Raw genomic sequence first — 21,236 nt, 5'->3', positions numbered from 1 at the left:
AAAAAAAACCAAGGAGCCTCCTAATATTGCTTCACTTTAGAACAAAGCTATAAGCTTTTTAGCAAGAGAGCTTCAAAACCTATTACCCAAGCTTTGTACTCGAGGGTGCTTCCGGGGGGTGGAGGGGACTCCTGAGGGGATGCCAGTCCCACTGTCTCTGCTGTAGTATGAGGACTCTAAGACACAGCAGTCCTAAGCCTAAAGACGCGAATTTCTGTGGCAACTTACCAGCTTCCTTACAACTCTTCTTGGAGCCCCGATTTTTAAAACACTGAAGTAAAGGATGAGATACCTGCTCTAAAATATTCTTGAGGTGAGAATAGGCTTCCTGCGGGGTGAATTTCAGTTCCACTATCAAGCGATCTATCTTATTGATCACCAAAACTGGACGGATGTTTTCAAGCCAGGCTTGTCGCAGAACAGCCTGTGTCTGATGAAAACAGAAAGGCAAATGTAAAACTCACGATTTGAAATAAAGCACATGAGAAAATCCTGAATCGTAATCCGCTCATTTCCATTCTCTTGTATCACAACAGGTGCTCCCCAAACACTCACGAAGTCTACATCACAGAAGGAAAGAACAACAGACAAGAAACTGCCCTTGCCTTTATGGAACTGACGATTTAAGAAGGATAAATAAAATTGTGCAGAGTCTACTGAATAACGAGAAAACAAACAAATGCTCATGTTGCCAAAACACAGGCCAGAAAACCAGAGCATCCCCTGGAAGGCCCCACGTGCACCTTGCTGACTGCCCCCCCAGCGTTAACCTCCGTTCTGCTCTTCTGGAGTCAGGTGTACTAACGAGACTTATCTTGTCAGGACAGAGACTAAGGCTGTGCTTCTTGGGCTGGGGGACCGACACCCTCAGGGGAAACCAGAGGGGATGTGACAGGACAGTTACGGCATTTCTTGGAATTATCAAATTTCGTCCATTTGAGTAATTTAAAGCTTTTCTCATTCTTTTTTAAAAATATGACAACAAACAAGGGTATGTTAAGAAGTGGGATACAAAGGTGACAACATTTTTCGAGATAAAACGTTAGGCCTCCAAACAAGTCCTTGTAAGAACCGAACTTGGAGAACCACTCCAAGGTCCATGCCCAGCACATCACCCTGGTGAACTTTTCCACCTTTGGCGCAAAGGAGAAACACTAGCTGGAGGGCACAGAGGATAGAGAGAGAGAAGGGGTGGGGGGTGGGAGTGGAACTGTAGGTGGAAGCCAATAGAAGAGAATTTTCCGTAGGGATGAAATGACTCAGTATCTTGCCATCAACCACTTCTCCCAGTTCAGAATCCTCCCCAAATTCAGCATCTCTCCAACTCTGGCCAAGTCCCTCTCTGAGAGGGCATCACAGATGCTTCCAGGTACTTAAAGTCATCCTCGCCAAGATCCCTTCTGGGCGCGGGTGACTTAATGCCATCACAGACTGGAACATTATGGAATGAAATGTAAAACCAACTTTCTCACTGTCAGTGAACCGTCTAAAATGGCAGAGCCATCAGCGGCCAGTCCCTCCTGTTTTCCCCGCCTCCTTTATTTGACCCGTTACGTATTTCCACATTACGACCTACTACCTGTGGACAGACTCCTTCCACGGCATCGACCACGATGATGCACCCGTCACAAATGCGGACAGCTGTGGAGACTTCCGAGGAGAAGTCCACGTGTCCTGGAGAGTCTATCAGATTAATCAGGTACTCCTCGTTATCTAAAATGGAATTTGAAAACACACATTTTCAGTTGTGCAGGTACACGATCTTCTCCCGGAGGCGTTCTAGAATAAGAAAGGTGCTAAGAAATGACTGAATAAAGCTAAAGAAGCCAAAAAAGCTCAATCAACAGCTGTCGTTCCAACTTAGGAATTCCCACTGATGGAACTATTGATTCCAAGGAGCATCTATAGAAAACATTGAGGACTTTATTATTCCCAAAGTTACCACTTCCTAAGAGCTTAGTGTGAGCCAGGCACTGGGCTAAACACTTTTCATTGTGCTAATCACACATGTCTTCCTGAATCCTTACAGCATCCCTGCAAGATAAATGTTACTATTTCACTCCACAGATTCCAAGTGGAGACTAAAAGAAACCAATGCCAGGGCATAAAAGCTGTTCAAAGGGGGCCAAAACGGGAAATGCCAATTTAAAAAGACACAAAGCACTTGGCCACTGCTTCCCTTCAAGCTCTCGGAGAGCGGGCTGTGAACCTGAGATTTAGATTCAATTCTCCAAAAATTTAAGGAGGAGTTACTATGTGCCAAGCAAGGTGCTTTGTGCTCACACACAGACTGTACCTCCTTTTAGCCTCTTGACAAACAGGAGTATTCAGCTTTTAGTAGGATGATAACTCATGCAGACTTGTCCCAAGCACTGAAAGCCCCACATCCCATCAAACCCCAAAGTCGGTCCCACATCCCATTAACTCCTAGGTCAGTCCCAGACGAGCCAGAACAATGAGCCACCCTAGGTTACAAAGACTTCACACTGGAACATAATGAAAGAAACCATGCAGAAGAATTGTAATTCATTAGATGTCTACGCTCATTCCCCATTTGCTAAACCTGATACAGTTCTTTTTTTTTTTCTTTTAAGATTTTTTATTTATTTGAGAGAGAGCGAGCAGAGCAAACAAGAACACAAGTAGGGGGCGAGGGGCAGAGGCAGAGGGAGAAGCAGGCTTCCCACCGAGCAGGGAGCCCGATTTGGGGCTCGATCCCAGGACCCTGGGATCATGACCTGAGTTGAAGGCAGGCGCTTAACTGCCTGAGCCACCTGGGCGTCCCCACAGTTCTCTTTTAAAGGCAAAGCAACCACTGAACATGCTCAGGCTCCCCCACATACTTTACTTCTGCTCTTCCTCCTAACTCAGTGTTTTTCTACTTCCGTGTGCTGCAGAGCTACTCCAGGGCCCGAGGGCTGGATAGTACACGTTGCAGGCCCTTTAGAGGATCTGCCCCAGTGCCCTGAACCAGCTGACAACTTGCCTCACTCCCTAGCTGACAGTGACACTGAGCAAGCACCACGTTTGTGGACTCCACCTGGCACCGCCGTGCTAAGCATTTTGCAGACACTGGGTCGTGTTTACTAGCAACCACCCTTTGCAGTTGTTAGTACCATGAGCACAATTTCACAGAGCAGAAACACTAGGGCACAGAAAAGTTAAATATCTTCCTTGAGGACATCTAAGCGGAACCCGACTCCAACGTAAACTGCCTAAGATCAAACAATTCAAAACGGTAGAGTAGAAGTTCAAACCCATCTAACTCCAAAGACATACCTTTGACCACACCACTCAAGATGGTATCTAGTTCATCCCATGTGCTGAGAGTCCACTGGGCGTGAATTTCTAAACACTAGGTTAAGGATTCCAAAGTGCACCAGGGCTCAGTGGGAGAGAGTGCCACCAGTGAGCGATGGGCTGCTTCTTACACACCACCAACCTGTCCCAGGTCTTCTAGTGCAAGGTGCGTTACAAGGAATCCTGGCTCTGCTGCACCCACCGGGGAAGGCTCCAACCAGACAGAGGACTGTGGACATCTCCAAAGAAAACCAAATACATCAAAGGCCCAGGGCCCTGGGACAGTGGCCCCTGGGCCTCAGTGGAGCTTTTTATTGTCAGGGCTCACAGCACCCTTTGGGATAAGCCCAAGCTCTCTACCAAATAAGGCAAAGGAAAATGAGCAGCACTAGCAGGGGTCTAAGGTCCTATCAGCTCCCATCACGTAAAACAGAAGCTGTGAGATACCTAAAATCTGTCCACATTTTCCTAGCCTAACCCTTCACTTCATAGATCAACATGCCCCCAAAGGGAAGAGATGTGCGCAATGTCACACAAGGAGGAGCCAGCCAGAAACACACCCAGGTCGGTCTAATGACCTTAGCCACTTCCTATAGAGGTCTTAGATTCCTTTATACTTTGCAGCTGGGGAAACAACACTTGCTCGCTCATTTGGATGAAGTCCAGACTCTAGTGTGGGAGAACTGTAAGCGCTCTCCCACCCTGCCTGACAACAGCCGGGCCTGAGACAGAACTTCCAGAGCCTGTGTCTGCTGTCAGGTCCCTTACAGAATTTAAAAATGCAGCCACAAAGAAACTTCGGGCTTCCTACATAATAGTGCTCTTGCCTTTTATTGGGGTTACAGACCTTTTAGATGACATTCAGAAAAACAAACACATCTACCTACCGATCCACCTATCTATCCACCTGTCTATCTACCCTCCCCTAATTATGCATCCAATTCCAGACCCCTTGAAATTTATTCAAGGACAGCAAGTTCAGATCCCAAAAACAGAAAGCTAGTGATATACCAAGTGTTTTCACCTGCAAATAGGCAACATAAAAAATAAGACTGTGTGATCAAAAACCTTTGGGAAATGCGGGGGGGGGGGGGGGGGGGGGGTTCGGGGTGAGGAAGAGGCTCACAACACACGTATGTACTAAAGGCTCAGAGAAGCTCTGTAATAAAGAAGCCTGACTTCCCAAATGTACCTGACGAGAGAAAGGCTTCGGTCCGTGGTCACCCACACAGCTGAGAAGCACAGAGCTCAGCACACAGCAGGTCTCTGACTTTCAATGACTTTTTTTATCTTCACTCTTTCCAAGTAACTTCAAACTAAATTTCAAAGGTAGGGAAAAGAAGTCCAATATCCATCAGAGAAAAAAAAAAAAAAAAAAAACAGCCGTAAACCCAACTCTTCTGCTGTCTTCAGCTACGCTGTGCCTCTTTAAGACTTGTTTCCCTGAATGCCATCTACCACCGTTTGTGTGTGTGGAGCATCAAACACACACACACAAATAAAAACAAAATAAAACAAAACAAAAACGGGTGTGGGGTTGATCACGTTAGATATTATGACTCCTGCGCTAAAGGAAATTTTAACTTCTAGGCATGCTAAATGACTTTTCTGATTTGCCACATGGTCCTAAAGGTGCATATGGACCGGCTCCTGCTAGCGCATTAAGCCATACTTCCCAGGCATTCCAAAACACACCTCTTCATTTCAGGGACTGCTCTAATCCGCAGAGCGCCAATCCATTTTTTTTTTCATGTTCCAGGAGACTGGGGAAAAGAAAAAGCTGGAAGCCCTGAAGTTAATCGTGGCAGGTATCTTGCAGACAGTTTCTGCTCACGGGGGTTATGGGAAAATCGTCCCTCCCATGCCCGTGAGTCCTCCAGGCTTAGGGTGCCACGGGTAATTGCCTCACGGAAGGTGCATATCTGTCACCAGTGCCTGCCAAAGGTCTCCTCTGTGAAGAGGAAAACTTCACAAGGTCATGTTCAATTTCTGAAACACGGAAGACGTTCGCTAGCGCGCACACACAGAAAGCCAACAGGAGACAACGTGCCTTCAAACAAAGGGAGATGTCCATCCACTCATGGCCGAAGATCCGCACTTCATGCAAGTGTCTCTTCTGTTCTGGCGTGTTAGGAGAACACTACATCTCACGACAACGGTATCAGGAACACGGACAAAACCCAAGCCATGTGAGAACACGTTCCCTGGCACATTACTTACAGAACATGCAACACTTACGGACAAAAGTTAGGCCCCAACTAAATGGTAACCACAGGAGTTTCCACAGGAAGTTTCCACAGGAAATACCACTACTATCCCTTTCTATTTTAAAGTAGTATATAAGATTATAGTAAATCAACTGATATGGTTCATTATTTCAGGGACCTGAAATAATGATGCATTTTCTCTCGTATTTGCCGACACAGGTAACAGGTCTCTGCAGGGGAACCGAGTGGGTCTTCGTGAGAAGGCTGTTACAAGAAGAGGTCGTGGGTGGTTGATCCTGATGGTATGAATGTCAGAAGTGAGGTGGTTTAGGGAGGAGTGAGACAATGACCTACAAACAACTATGAATGACAAACAAATGAAGTTTTCTTGTCGCATGGCCCCATCCCGAAGTCCTCTCCAGACCCTCCCCCCGACATGAAACAAAGGAGACCACACGTGGGCCATCTCTGACTACGGGTGACCTCACCAGCTTGTGGTTTTTCTCGGCGTGCCCATCCATGCCAGCCACTCGGTACTGGGGCCGCACCCTGAACTCTGACATCACTAGGAACCTCACCACCTTTGAAATCCTGCTGCGTGGGTAGGAAATCTAGCAATTACATGACTACACTGTCTTGACCTTTCTACTTACTGGCATTTTTGCCTGTAAGGATAAAATAAGAACCAGAATAAAGAAGCCTTGTGTAAAAAAAAAAAAAAAAAAAAGGGTTGATGTTCATCTCTTGGAACCTACGTCAGGGTTCCAAACCTTGGCAACCTGCTTAGAATCGGTGTTTACTTCAACCTGGAGGGAAAGTCAGAGACCAAGGGCTAACTTTCGCTCAATTTCACACGGGTCGTACGTGTCACTACTGTAAGCCGCTGCAAGACTGAAAGCAGCACGCCCCCGACCAAGACGGGGCTAGGGGAACGTGGGGTGGGAAGGATGAATGAGCATCTGTTTTCAAGATGAGACAGACTGGAGTGAGCATCCTTAAAAGCTAATGGTCAAGTTGTCAGTGAAGACACAGGAGAGAAGAAACTCAGCAGGAGCCAAGTCCCGAGCACACGTCTGTCAGTAGCCCTGAGGACCAGCCAAGACCCCAGCCCGGGAGAAGAAGGAAGAAGTGTAGCGCTAGCTCTGTCCGCGGTTACAGTTCTGCTCGGAGAAATGACAGAAGGCAAAGAAACTGAGGCCCGTGGAGGGACTGGCAGTGAGATGACCGATCTGGGCTGTCAGACACGGGCAGTGAATGGAGGATGCGGACGGGGCTCAAGGAGCTGGAGAACCTGAGGAAGTCCAAGGATGGGAACTTCACCCCACAGGTGAGAGAGCAGGAGGATCGAAGACTGTGGGGAAGCGAGTATTCCAACCTGAAATGTCAAAGATGGGCAGTTCCAGAAGATGCTAACAACCAGAAAGGAGCCGTGACAGCGAGTGGGTGAAGAAGTGGAGATGTACACACCGCCGCTACTGAGAGGCCACGCTGTCGGGGAGTTCATTGTCAGGAATGGTAAAACCTTGGCAGATCTACCTTGGCAGATCTGGGTAAAAAGGAAAACGACGAGTCAGGTGCTAAGGTCACTAAAGAGTCTGCACCATCCTCAGGAGCTGACAAGGACAGGAAAGAGGAGAACAGTTAGACTATGAATCTCGAAAGAGAGGGGAGTTTTAAAACAAGGCTGGAAGAATGAAGCTTTGAACCAGACGCAGGGAATGAAGAGAATGGCAACCCCATGTCTTAACCCAGAGACGGATGGAGCAGGGAAGAATGAGTCCAAGGAGAGCAGTGTCCTGGGAAAACAGCCAGGCTGGCAGCGGAGGAGAGAACATCAACAAAAAGACGCTGAGGATGGAGAGATGCTTGTTTACCTTGGAACCTTTGCAAAGTACGTTTTGGGAAGGAAGGGAATAGCAGAGGTTGAGGGAGGGGTGTTAACATCACAGAGGAACATGGGGAAGAGACGGGTAGGGAGGCTCCCAACCTGGGCGGTGACCAAGGACAGCAGGGATGCAGGCAATGCTGGCTGCAAGACGTCTCTAAGCAGCCCCAGCAATCCCTTGTGGACAGGAGAGAGGCACACTTCAGGAGCCATCAGCCATGGTCTGGACTGACCGACCTCCACGAGACTCCTGGTCCAAGTGAACAAGCTGGAAACGGAATCATCTGGTTCCCAGGACCACTGCCGCATGCTAACCCCTCTCTCCTTGGGAAAGTTTCTGAAACTCCCTGAACTCCACTCTGTATGTATGTAAAATGAGGGTAGTATCCATCTCACAGGGTTGCTGTGAGGAATACCCATGAAATCATGTATATGAGGCACTCGGCTTAGAACCAAACCATCATGCACCCATTTTCTTACACCCAGCATCAAGAGAATGCTTCACAGAATACATTATCTTAAGAGAAAGAAGTCTGACCTTTGGTCAAACAAGGGACAGACGATGGAACCACCCCCCCCCGACTCCTAGCCTCAGTCCTATAAATAGGACAATAATTGGGACCGTGGGTTACTGTTCACACTTCCAGAAGGAAAAGCAAGCTACTGCATCTCAGTAAGAAAGGCTTTCCGGCACATGCTGGCCTGGTGTGAATGTGGGTGGCACGACTCAGTCTCCCACTGGCCCCATCTTTGCAGATTAAGACCAGAGAGCCTGCAGAGAGCCTGTCCTTGGCCTCCAAGCAACATGCGGTTGCCTCGTGAATGAACACGGAGTGTCTCCCTGAACCAGGCTGTTAGCTGGCCTGTGGGCCTCACATTACAAACCAGAAGCCTCTAAGTTAAAGCCCACCGTAATTTTTCCATGGGGGCGGGTTCACAAATTTGTAAAGAAGTTGCCAATAGCTTAAAAATTGGAAGATTTTACCAAAAGCTCAATGCCAACTCTTCCTGAAAAAGCAGATTCCCACAGAACATCAGTCCGTTGGAGCAGAATGGCATCTGCCCCCACCTGGGGGCCTTGGGGGGGGTACTTCAGGGGTGGGTACAATTAATTCACTTTCTGCCTGCCTTGCTCAGGTAGAGGTTATCGATACCAACACCACGTCAAGAACTAATAATATACGACTTAATAGTCACATGTGACTGGTGCTGTAAGAAGCAGTTAATGATCTGGGGGAAAATTCAGTTAGACACTTACCTCACAGCTTGTGTGCATGCGCACGCACACACGTAAAATTATGGCTGGATTAGATGCAAAAACTGAAAACAATGTGGTAAAACTAGGGGTGATTCTTATTTCATTCTTGTGTTTTACTGCATATTCTATAATATGTTGAATTTTCTATAACACATACAAATTTGTAAATGTATTTAGAATTTTTAAAAAGATGAATTAGAATGAACATTTCAGAAGTTCTGCAATAGTAATATTTATTCACAGGTATAAAGAATGGCTATACAGTAGAAATGGCAGCAATATGCCGAGACTATTCGAAGAATACTCTATGAATTTCAAATTATTTGACCCATTTAAAGACATTTCTCTCATCTTTATCTGAATTCTGGGCTAAAGGATTCAAAGGAATTACATACCCTTAGGATTTTTTTTTATAGAATGTACAATGTATAGTATTTCCTAACTCTTGAAATGACTAGATAAATGGATGGTATCCCTGTGGGAAGGACAAAGAGAGGTAAGAAATAGGGAAATAACAAGGTTTAACAATATGGTCCCAACATTTGTAGCAAATCTGGGTCACAAATGTAAAGATGAGAGGCTCCGTTTTCTCAAGGAAGAAGCGGGTCCCTGGAAAATGCGAAGTATCACCTTCTACAACACAACTGGGTTCTCCACACCATTTCAATACCATACCTGGGTTTTGTAAGCATGTTTACTTTAAACGAGGAAAATGCCCTCCCTTTTAATCCAAATAAGGATTTGAAAAAATTTTTGAAAGCCAGTTAAATCAAGAGTCAGAACCAGAACAGACTAAATTGAGTGCAGAGATTCTTAACAAAGAGGTTATTTGGAAGGGGGCAGGAAGGAGGGGAAGACACGGGGAGATAAAAATCACCTGTGGAGTTTCTTCAACCAACAGGTTTCCCTTCTCCCGGAGGGGGTCCCCTTCAGACTGTCCCACCTTCACAGCAGGAATACCCTCTTGCCGAGTCAGTGCTGAGATATAGATAAGAATGTTGTCTTATCTTGGAGGCGTTCGGACAGCATGTCCTCACTCAACACCTCCAACTTCTATCCCCATTTTGTACGTAGGGAAAAGAAGACTGCACCAATCGTCAGGTGTAGCAACTGGCTACGCCCAAGCCCCCTCTAGGCAGTCATGCTCACAAAGAGACACATTTGATCCTCTATGACTCCACTCCAATCACCACTCAACACACTAGGAGGTGACCGTCCAACCCAAGGGTGGCCAATCCATAGGTGCAACCTCTGCCAGGGCCCAGCATAAAAAGATAAGCTAGGCCACATCTTGCTCCTGAGAATGTGTGATTAGAAACACAAGACAGGGCGCCTGGGTGGCTCAGTTGGTTAAGCGACTGCCTTCGGCTCAGGTCATGATCCTGGAGTCCCTGGATTGAGTCCCGCATCGGGCTCCCTGCTCAGCAGGGAGTCTGCTTCTCCCTCTGACCCTCCCCGCTCTCATGTGCTCTCTCTCATTCTCTCTCTCTCAAATAAATAAATAAAATCTTAAAAAAAAAAAAAAAAAAGAAACACAAGACAAAGCAGCAGTAAGCAATGGAAATAGGGTGGAAAAAACAGAAGTTGAGATGAGAGGTCAGGGCAAAGTGAGTTTATGAAGATGGGGACACTGAGAGTAAGCAAAAGCTACAAAAGAGAGAAAAGACTTACAGGGTAACAGAGGCAAAGACAGAGAATGAGACCCAGGGATGATAAGAGTGGAGTTCCAGAGAGAAGATCCATCAACTTGTACTAATGGTCTCTAGGGCCACCTTGGGTCCAGAATCAACATCTGGCTTCAATTTCTACGAGATGTCACTCGATGTTGCTGTTTTTTTGGTTTTCATGAATACTGTCTCCAATATCGTGATACTCATTATCTTTCAATAAGCCATCCCACCCCAGCACAAGCAAGCTAAAGTCTTGGTTCTGTGCAGTCAAGAAAGCATACCTAAAATGATGAGCGCGAGATGCCCAAGGTCAGGCGTCAACAAAGCAGAGGTCGGACCACTCAGCCCCCAGGGTCCTGTAGCCTTTCTACTACACCACCATGCCAGGGAGACAAGTGAATTGGAGAGGGTGTTACGCGATACAAAGTGAACCTTAATAAAATGGTTAAAAAGGGGATGGCAGAAGTGGAGACCAAATTCAGAGGCAGCAACTAATAAAAACAGACTAACGAGTGTGGAAAGGAAGGTACAAATCTCTTGAAGTCTACAAAAAATAAGGGGAGATGGTAAATAAACTGACCCATGCCACACGAGGACATACCCTTTAAAATGAGAGGTAGTTTTAAAAAGATAAGGCATTACTTTAAATACTAAACATTAGGAATTCACTGAGAATACCTAAGAGCTTCAAAACTGGTTTAGTACAAAAATATTTTGCAGACTGACGTCAAAGAGAATAGAGCTGTGCCTCAGGCAGAAGGCCCCCTGGTGCCAGGGCCGGACACAGGGCACTGGGAAAGATGAGCCACAGATCAGTCGCGTAGGGAAATGAAATACATCTTTATTATTTTCTTCTAATTATAAAAAGGCACATTTTGTGTAAAGTTTCCAAAGAGTACAAAAATAAATATTTTAGAAAATGTAAACCCTGGAGATAACTGGTGTTAAGGTTTTAGTGTGCATCCTTCCAGACATCTGTCTACACACGTAATATTTTATTACCAAAACACACTCTTACCGTACAAGTATTTATTCTGCGACTTGCTTTTTGCCTCAACATATTTTTCCTATATTATCACATATAGATCCAACAGGTGTTCGTATGCTTATCACGGGAAGGAAGTATCAGTGTACTTGACCATTTTCCAAAGACAGACATAAAGGTTGTCGGCATTTTTTTAACTAATACAAACTTTTTGGTGAACATCACTGAATATATATCTCACATACTTGTAATACTATTTCTGTCACGTAAATTCCTGTAAGTATTACCATGAAAATGACATCCTGATTTGGGGAAAGCAAGCTGTAATGATCATGGCAACCCAATTAAGAAAGATGCTAAATCCAACACTGGGGCCGTAGGACAGAATAAGGATCCAGCCAGGAATTGGAACACTAAGGCTGAGCCAGCAAAGTCCTGAGACTCTTGACCATCCTTGTGAAGAAATCCATACAATCGCCTGGGTGGATGGGAGGCAGGGGTGAACTGCCCGTTCTTCTGCCCTCAAGCCAGTCAGAGGTCCCCATCTGCATCCAAGTCTGGACAGCCTGTCTCTGACAACAGATCATCTGGAGGCCAGAATGAAATGTGTGGAATATAAAGCAAAGAAACTGAGGCATACAATTAATTCAGAAAGAGAAAGAAGGACACTGAAGATACAAAACTATTTTTCTTTAAAACACAGATTTACCTTTTGCATAATGTAGCGAAATGGCACTGGATTTCATAGTGATCCCTCGAACCTGTTCATCTTCTCTGCTGTCCATGTACCTTAACTGTAAAAACGCAACAAAAGCATCCTTACTTCCCAGTGAATTAAAATGTCAACATTAAAATGGACTGAGTTGGACTTCTGCTTTAAACACGTAATTTTTAAACTAAAAGCCCTCTGTATTTGTTACAAGTGGGGAAGGTCTGGAGAACTTTCTTTTTTTGTTTTTTTTTTTTTTTAAGATTTTATTTATTTATTTGAGAGAGAGAGAGAGAATGAGAGACAGAGAGCATGAGAGGAGGGAGGGTCAGAGGGAGAAGCAGACTCCCCGCCGAGCAGGGAGCCCGATGCGGGACTCGATCCCGGGTCTCCAGGATCATGACCTGAGCCAAAGGCAGTCGCTCAACCAACTGAGCCACCCAGGCACCCCTCTGGAGAACTTTCTGAACATATTCCAATACCGCACACCCTCCCAGAGTGCTGCTCATTCACATGTGGGCCGTGAATGACTGGGTACTCCGTGAACAAGTCACAGAAAGTAGCGTGCGGAGGAATCCCTTCTGCACATCCAGAACAGAGCCTGTCTTGCCCTACTCCTAGGCTGTTTGACAAAGTCCCAGCAAAGATGGAAACAGGAGGTGTCTAGAATCATGAGGAGCCTTCACTCCTTTCCCCAAATCAGCAGATTTTAAACACGTTTTTTTAAAAAAAGAATGGTATGGTGGAAAATATTTCTAACGTGACCAGTTAGCTGATGGCTTTCATCAGTGTTAATGCCACAAACAAGGGCCCACACCTCAATCTCTGGGCTCCGCAGCACATCAACACTGACTGAGCCACCACTCCTCTGCACCCCCCCGGCCCTGCGCGCCTCACTAACTTCCTTCCCTCCTCTCCAGGACCGCCGTCGCTTGCCCTGCCGTACTTCTCTCCACTTTGTCTCCTTTGAAAAATTCTTCACCTTTACATTGACTCACTTCTTTCACTCAAATGTTTCAGGAATAACTTATTGACATGGGACTGCCACATTGACTCATCCCACATCAACTTAATCTGCCGACAGCCTTCCATTCCCGCAGCTCTGGCAAAACCAAACTCCTAAAAGCTACAGTGACCTCTGGCCAAACACAATCATCCTTTCTAACCTTCCGTCTTCCTGATTTCAGTGTGGCATCAGACAGACATAGCTCTTGACCCTTGTGTGCGGGTGTGGACACACGCACTTGTGAGATTCTTCTAGGAGTCTGCAATCTCCTAGCTCCCTTCCTAGCTCTCCTGAGATGGTACTGCTGGTTCCCCTTCACCTCTTTGACCTCTGAGGCCTTCCTCCAAAGTCTTCGTCCCTGGTCATTCTTCTACACGTGTTTTTAAGCACTGAGTTGATACAAAACATATATATAGCAAAAAGAATAATTCAGTGAACACCTGTGTGTGTGCCATCCTATTTAAGAAAGAAAAAGATTTATGTTACTTTTGACGTCCCCCTGTGGCCCTGGCTCAGAGGTAACTACTGTCCTAAATTTTACCTTGTTCATTCACTTGCTTTCTTTATAAGTTTTAAAAATGAGTGTACCACTAAGCAATATATGATTTAGAGTTGCAGGTTTTAGGCCCTATACCAATGGAATCATACTCTACATACATACATATGCACACACATACATATACGGTACCGTCACTTTGTCTCTGCTCAATATCATATTCCTGAGATTTGTCCATATTGATGGGCAGACATAGTCATCATTCACTCATTTCCATTACTGTAGGATTCCACTACACAAAGCCACCACACCTTATTCATCCATGCTGTTTGTGATGGGACAGGTGGATGGATTCTAGTTTTTTAAACTATCATTGAGCTATCATTAACAGATGAATGTCTGTCTCTTGGTAGACTACCTAGAAGCGGAATTTCTGAGATATTAAATGCGCACATCTTCAACGTTACTAGCTATTTCCACAGTTTTCCGAAGAGACTGAACTGTTCCACGCTTTCAAGAGTGAATCAGAGCCTCTCCTGCCAGACCTCAGCAACATCTGAAATGGTCAGGCTATTTTTCAAATCAGATGGATGATAATATTTTTCTAATTTACATCTCTCTAATTATCAGTGGGGTTGAGTAACCTTCTAGGAGTTTACCCTGAGTTTCTTTTTTTTTTTTTTAAAGATTTTTTATTTATTTATTTGAGAGAGAAAGAATGAGAGATAGAGAGCATGAGAGGGAGGAGGATCAGAGGGAGAAGCAGACTCCCTGCTTCAGTCCCGATGTGGGACTCGATCCTGGGACTCCAGGATCATGACCTGAGCTGAAGACAGTCGCTTAACCAACTGAGCCACCCAGGCACCCCGTACCAAGTTTCTTGTTCAAGATGTTTGTCCATCTTTTTAATGGTTGTGTTATAGATTTATTCTGTTTTGGATAAGAGTTATTTATAATCGCTGAATATTAGATCTTAGTCAATTATGTGTCATTATTTCCCCCAGTTACCAGGCTTGTCTTTTAACTTTCTTTATGGTGTCTCCTGAAAAATAGATGTTCTTAGTTTTAATGTAGTTGAGTTGATCAAACTTACATAATTGTATGTACTTCTTTGTTTTATATAAGAAATCTTCTCTTAAGGTCATAAAAGTATTGTCCTATATTATTTTCTACAAATTTTATAATTTTGCCTCTCACATATAAGTATTTTAATTACATGCTACTGATTTTTGTGTGCTGTGTTAGGTAGAGGCCTAATTTTATTTATTTTCCACATAGATAACCAACTGTCCAAGGACAACGCATAGAGAGGCTCATCTTTTCCCTACAGATCAGAAATGCCAGCTCTGTGATAAATCAGGATCCCTGTTTCTAGGCCTGCTATTCTGGGCCACCGGTCAATTTTATCCCTCAGCCAACTGCAAACCACAAGCTATCGTAGATTCATAGTAAGTCCTGCTATCCGGTAAGACACATTGCACACGCTACTCTTCTTCAGACATGTCTTTACAGACAAGTCATTACTGGCCCTTTGTTCTGCATGATTTTAGAATCAGCATATCAAATTCAAATTTTAAAAAACTTGAAATTTTTTACAAGAACTGCTTACAGGTCAACATGAAAGAAAACTGCCATTTTAAAAATACTGAGTCCAGCAATCTGTGAGCATGGTCTAGCTCTCCATGTATTTACGTTTTCCCCAATATCTCACAGGGACATTTTTTATGCTATATAAGTGCTATATTTTCTGCTTATTGCTCATGTATACTCTTTTCAATGACTTTTGTATCCTGAAGGCTGCTAAATTCTTACTAATATCCTAACAATTTATCTGTATACTCTTCTGCGTTTTCTACAAAGTCATACCACCCTTTCTGAAACTCCTATTTTTCTTTTTCACTTTATGGTTGCGGCAGAACCTCCAGGGCAGTGACAGCAGAAGCGGGAACACAATGAGCAGAAGGGGGAGGAGCTGCCCTTGCCTTATTCCTGAATATAAATGCAAAAATGTCAACAATGCATCATTAGGGGTGCAGGATTTTTTGTAAATACTCCATATCACAGTGCAGAAATTCCCTTCTACGTCTACTTCACTAAGAGCTTTTATCAAAAAGAAGGCTGAATTCTGTTTTCTGCATCTACTGAAATGATCATGACATTCCTACCTTTAATCTGTTAACATGGTGAAATGACATATTAAACCAATCTTAAATTCTTTGTGATAAACTCTATTTAGCTATGAAAAACTAGCTCTTTATACAATTCCAGATTCTGCTTCTTAATAATGGCTATAACTTTTGCATCTCCCATCACATGGCTGTTATGGGATTGTCCCATCCTGTATTATTACTCTCGCCCACTTCGGGAGTCAAGGTGGGGGGCCGGAGAGTACTCCCTGCTTCCTCCGCGCTGTGTTCTGGAATGGATGAGCAAAACTGAGAACATTTGTTCCCTGAATGTGTGCTAGAACGAGAGAGTTAAACCATCTGGACCCTGTGGAAAGATTTTTGCCAACAAATTCCATTTCTGGAATGACTACTTTCTCTTTCTTCCTGACCCCACCGTGGTGGGTCCCAGCTCTCCATCTCTAAGCCTGTTGCTGGGCTGCTGCCCATCTTGTCCCACTCCCACCTTTCCCATCCCTGCAGCACTTTCTTTCCTAGGAGGCTGCACTTCTCCTCCCTGCCTTTCTTCTTGATCAATTTTGCTAGATATTTATCACTCGTGTTAAAAGATGACCAGAAATTGTCTGTATTGCTAATATTTTTTAACAGACTATCTTTCTAGAGAGATTTTAAGTTCAAAGAACAACTGATCGGAGAGTACAGAGGCTCTCAAACACCACCCCCAACACACTCACACGCAGTTTCCCTATTATTCACACCTTGTGTTAGTGCAAGCACGGTACACATTACACTTAATGAGCCCCTATCAACGCATCTTTATGAACTGAAGTCCCTAGTTCACGTTAGGGCTCACTCTTTACATGTGTAATGACCTGTGTCCACCTTTACTGTATCACAGGTGTTGGTTATAACAATCTTTTCCAAGAACTGACTTCAGCTTCATTGATCTTTTTTATAAAATACTTGTTTTCTACTTCGCTAACATGTGCTTTATTATTTTCATCTACTTACTTTAGGGCTATTGCACTTTTCAAACTTCTCAGGTAGAGGAAACACAAGCGGTTCCTTATCTCTCTCAGTCTGGTTTCCTCGGTCCCTCCGCGTGGCACCTCAGGCCAGTCCTCATGCCACCTGCCTCCAATGTCCGAGTCTGACACCAGTCTCCTACAGCTACTTTCCTATTCATTTCTGCTTCTCTACCTCCTCTCCTCTCCGTTCCCAGTTACCTGACAAATTCTGCTGATTACGTCCTAAATTCATTAAGGGAAGGGACATCTCCATTTCTCTAATGCCAGTAACTTATTCCACATCCTTTCACTCAGAGCTGGAAACAAACATCTCTTTAACTTCATTTCCTAAAACACTGTTTTGCATCATGACACTCAAGACTTCGGAAGCCCTCCTCTGGTACTCAAGTTAGCCTTCAAGTTCTTCTACAATCCAATACCTTCTCTCCACAACGCGTTTTCCTCTCCCACTAGTCTCCAGGCAAATGTTCCACTCAAATCAAGCACAACCCACAAATTAACCTTGATCCCCATTATCCATCTTATCCCCCCCACCTGATGGTTTCTCCACCTCCTCTTCAAACCACATAACTCATCCCCATGAAGAATCTCGCCCTCCGTGGAATGTTCCACAATTGTGCCAGGCTATCACTGGACTTGTTGCAAAAACTCATGTTTGCATTTATAACATATTCATATAAAGCAATGTAAAAATAGCCTTTTCTCAACATCTATTTTATTTTGCTAACTAGATAAGCAGCTTCTTAGACACATAAACTGCACTTCACACTCTTTCAGGATCTCTAAGAACACATGACATTGCAGACAGCTAATACTTACTGAAAGGCAACAAGTATTCGTCAAATAGAACTACTTACCTTACCCGCCAGGCGGCTGGAGATGACCCCATTGCTAGACAGAAGACAGTCAGTCAGAGTAGTTTTTCCTGTTAAAATAACAATTTTAATTCAAATCTATTTTTTTTCTAAACAGGAAGGGAGACGTACCGCACCAACAGAGTTAACTTCTGACTATGAGAACTGGTTTTGCAAAGATTTCCTATTTACCTATACAGAGTGAAGCAAGACCTAATGAGCATTTAGACTTCTGAACAGAATACCATCTGGAAGGACACAGACTCTACTGCTCAAAGTGCTGTAATTTATACTTCCACCCCAAGGGATCTCATCACCCTCACCCGAAAAGTTGTCAAGTGACTTTTTGCCCCCCAGGGTAGTTTTGTTTAGTTTTTTTTTTTAAACAGAGGCATCACGTATAGAGTCAAATGCAGACTCCTAGGTGATGAGATAAACCAACATGCCAATCAAAAGACGGAACATCTGATAAACGATACGTAGTTAGTAAAATCTGTTCTACAAGAATTTGACCTAGTTCATCATAATTATTGATCATCTGATATCCGTAATAGTGACCATGCTATTAACTTACACTCTTGATAGCTTAGAATGACAAAAAGATAGCAAAGCACTCATTTTTGTCTCTGAATGGCATACTGGGTAAAACACCACCAAAAAACCAGAACATAATCTTCTGCCATATTTCCTCACGTACAGCCTTGGCTGGTATTTGCCAGTTAAACTGTCTTAAGAAAATGCTTACTTAGCAAAGAAATTCAGGAAATTTACCCTTAGCTCCTACTGTGAGGGCATCAGCTACACTGCAGCTACTCCCAAAGTTACCCAGAATCCAAACATAAAGCTAGGGAGCTACTATGTAATAAAAAAGTCTTTGTAGACTCAAGTACACACAGTTTCATACAAGGTTTTATGAAGTCTACACAATCTGAAGTGGCAGATAACTTTGTTTAAAGAGTGCTGCTTATATGGTTACTGCAGCTGGGCTCAAGTAGCAAAAGGAGGGTCTTTTCTTTAAGAAAAACAAGTCCTAGAACACTCTGGGAACTGCAGCAAAGCCATGGAATCTGTAATAGTACAAACCAGAAAGCAATCATGGGAGCACTGAAGAGCTTTAATAATGTGTTGTCCGCTTGGCATGGACATCTTGTGTGTCCGCTCAATCCTAGGGCGACACTTCCCTACGATCCAGTGGAGTAGAACTCATTATCAGTACGGCAAGCATGGACCCCCTGGAGTGTTAAGTGCCCAGAAAGCACTATCTTTCTGCACTGGGGCTGCATCCCTAGGACCAGACACCATGTGATTTAATTCACAAAGCAAAAGAAGAAATACTTTTGCCAAACCTCATGTCCTCAAAATGTGAGCAGTCGTTATAAAAACTCAAGGGGGGCAGAGGGTCAGTGATGGATCTGTACATACCACTCCCTCTCAGCTGGCTTCACCGACACAGCGATCTACCACTTCTCCTCCTCGCAGTTCCCACACCACTGCCCTCAGCTACTACCTCAGTGGCAACAGGCACCTCACTAACCTCTTACCTGCCTTTCAGTGCACATGACGACATCCACCAGACTAACCTTTCTAACGTGCTGATTACAACAGCCCTGCTTTGTTTGGTTCTCCCAGTGGCTCCCTACTACCTCATAATAAATATTAATGATCATCCTCACAATAAAGCGTGTACTGGCCAAGGGCTTCTCATTGTCACCCCGATCCACGCTCAGCGGGGAGTCTACGTGAGATTCCCTCTCTCCCTCTGCCCCTCCCCTTGCTCCGCACTCGCTCGCTCGAGCTCTCTCAAATAAATAAATCAATAAATAAAATCTTAAAAAAATAATAAAATTGAAAACAGTGATATACACTATATAGAAGAATGCTAATCACTAGGTAGCCGTGCTCATTTCAAATGCTTTATGGCGAGCGTCTCTAACACTCAACTTCTAAAGACATACTTGCTTCTTAGCAAGCATCAGTCTCAACTGTCCACAGCTTGGCTTTGCTGACAAATGTGGAGACACACCCCCTTAATTACTGAAAATAGCCCATTTAGAAAGGATTCTTACCGTGGTCAACGTGAGCCAAAACGCAGATGTTCCTGATGTTAGCAGTGTTTTTCTGCAGGTGAATCATCTTATCCAAACTACTGAGCACCATGGTCCCTTACTTCCTGTGACTAAAAATTAGGTATGTGTCACACATGGCACGCGCGCTGAAGATCAGGGCCTCACGTTTTTTTCCCCTGTAACGCGGGGAGCTGACAGGACCTGTCAGGTCCCTTAAGCTAAGAACCCAGTGAGTGTCTGCTGAAGGGGACACACCCACCCAGGCCCAAGTCCAGTCTGAGCAGTGGAGCAGCTACCGCAGCCCGCCGGTATCACGCAGCTCGCTCACCCTCCGGGACTGGACGGCCGCGAGGCTTCCCGCAGCTCGCCGGGGCGGGAACACCAGTAACCGCCACCGGACAGGCCTTACCGGGCAACTGTCTCCCGTGGAAGAAGGGTCGTCTGCAGGACGGAGGGAAGACGCTGACACCTGTCCCTTCCGCTCCGCGATCTTTCCCCACTCCCCTCACGCTGGCATTCTCGCTCGCGCTCACTCAAGACCAAACTCCCGGCTCCACCACCGCCCACCGCGCCAGAATGAAGTTTCGGCTCACATGCTCCCTAACCAAGCAGGCGCACTACGGGGCTCTGGAAAGGAAGGAAAGCACCCACTGCACAGTCCCTTCCCCTCCCTGGGGCCCCGCATTCGCTGTCTCCAGGACACAGGCGGCGGCCCGCGGCCCCCAGGTGGACCCGACGGCTCCGGGCGGAGGCCGCTCCCAGCCCGGGCTCGCCCCGGCACCTCCGGCCCGCCGGCGACCCGAGTCCCCGCCGCCGCCCGGAGCCCTCCGAGGAGGACGCCAGCCGCCAGCGCGGAGCCGCACTCACCGGCCGGGCCGCCCCACCTGCCCAGCTCAGGCCCGCTCGGCCCGGCTCAGCCCCTCGCCGGGCCACACCGCACGCGTCGCAGGCGCCCACTGCCCGGCGGTCCCTGACGCGCGCGCGCCGGGGGGCGGGGCTGGCGGGCGCACGACCTCTGACCCGCGCGCGTCTCTGACGCGCCGGAAGCCGGCGCTGCGTCGGTCTCCTGGGCGCCCGGGGTTGCCATGACGACCGCAGGCGCAGCGATTCCCGCCAAGCTGCAGGTGCTGAGGGCCGGCGGGGCGACCGCAGCCTGCCGAGAACATGAAGAGTTGGTGTCTGTGTCAGATCTGCACCTGCGGGTAAGGAACGGCCAGCGTGGCGGCGGGCCGGGGCGCGGGGTGGCCGGAGCCCCGTCGTGGCCGCCCCCGGAGGTGAAGGGACACGGACGCTCGCTCCGCAACAACCCCCGCCCCCTCACTCCCCGGCCGCCGGGCTAAACATTTCTTGCTCTGAGACTCCCTGGCCAGGTGCAAACTGAGCGCCGTCCGGCCAGGCGGAGGATATGAGCGCAGTAGCGGCCGGTCCTCAGGCTGCCCGGGGGTGGGATCGGATCCCACTGGGAGAGTGGATGTCCCCAACATCTCAGGGAAGGAGGAAGGCATAGGAATAGGACGCTGTGCAAGTCCATGAGCTTTCAACCCGTGCTACGCTTTCTTCCACCTGCAGCTTTCCATCCAAGCCCGACCGTGTCCTCGTCCCCTCCAGGCAGTGCCCCGCTTTCCATCCAAGCCCGACCGTGTCCC

General features: G+C 46.1%; 2 protein-coding genes across 2 annotated transcripts in view; one reads left to right on the top strand and one right to left on the bottom strand.

Annotated features, from left to right (window-relative positions):
- The window catches only part of EFL1 (elongation factor like GTPase 1), a 145,415-nt gene extending 124,860 nt beyond the window's left edge, over window positions 1–20,555 (bottom strand). The window contains 6 exon segments of the mRNA XM_044917993.1: window positions 293–430; window positions 1,580–1,713; window positions 12,015–12,099; window positions 17,528–17,595; window positions 19,591–19,700; window positions 20,458–20,555. Coding sequence (XP_044773928.1) covers window positions 293–430; window positions 1,580–1,713; window positions 12,015–12,099; window positions 17,528–17,595; window positions 19,591–19,681 — 516 coding nt within the window. The 5' untranslated portion in view covers window positions 19,682–19,700; window positions 20,458–20,555.
- A 196-nt stretch (window positions 20,556–20,751) lies between these two features.
- The window catches only part of SAXO2 (stabilizer of axonemal microtubules 2), a 16,460-nt gene continuing 15,975 nt past the window's right edge, over window positions 20,752–21,236 (top strand). Inside the window, exon 1 of the mRNA XM_021680593.1 lies at window positions 20,752–20,792. Coding sequence (XP_021536268.1) covers window positions 20,755–20,792 — 38 coding nt within the window. The 5' untranslated portion in view covers window positions 20,752–20,754. The remainder of the gene's footprint in view (window positions 20,793–21,236) is intronic.

The sequence above is a fragment of the Neomonachus schauinslandi genome, chromosome 9 (assembly GCF_002201575.2).
Source record: "Neomonachus schauinslandi chromosome 9, ASM220157v2, whole genome shotgun sequence".
In the NCBI taxonomy this organism is placed as follows: Eukaryota; Metazoa; Chordata; class Mammalia; order Carnivora; family Phocidae; genus Neomonachus; species Neomonachus schauinslandi.
This window is presented reverse-complemented; position numbering and strand designations above follow the sequence as displayed.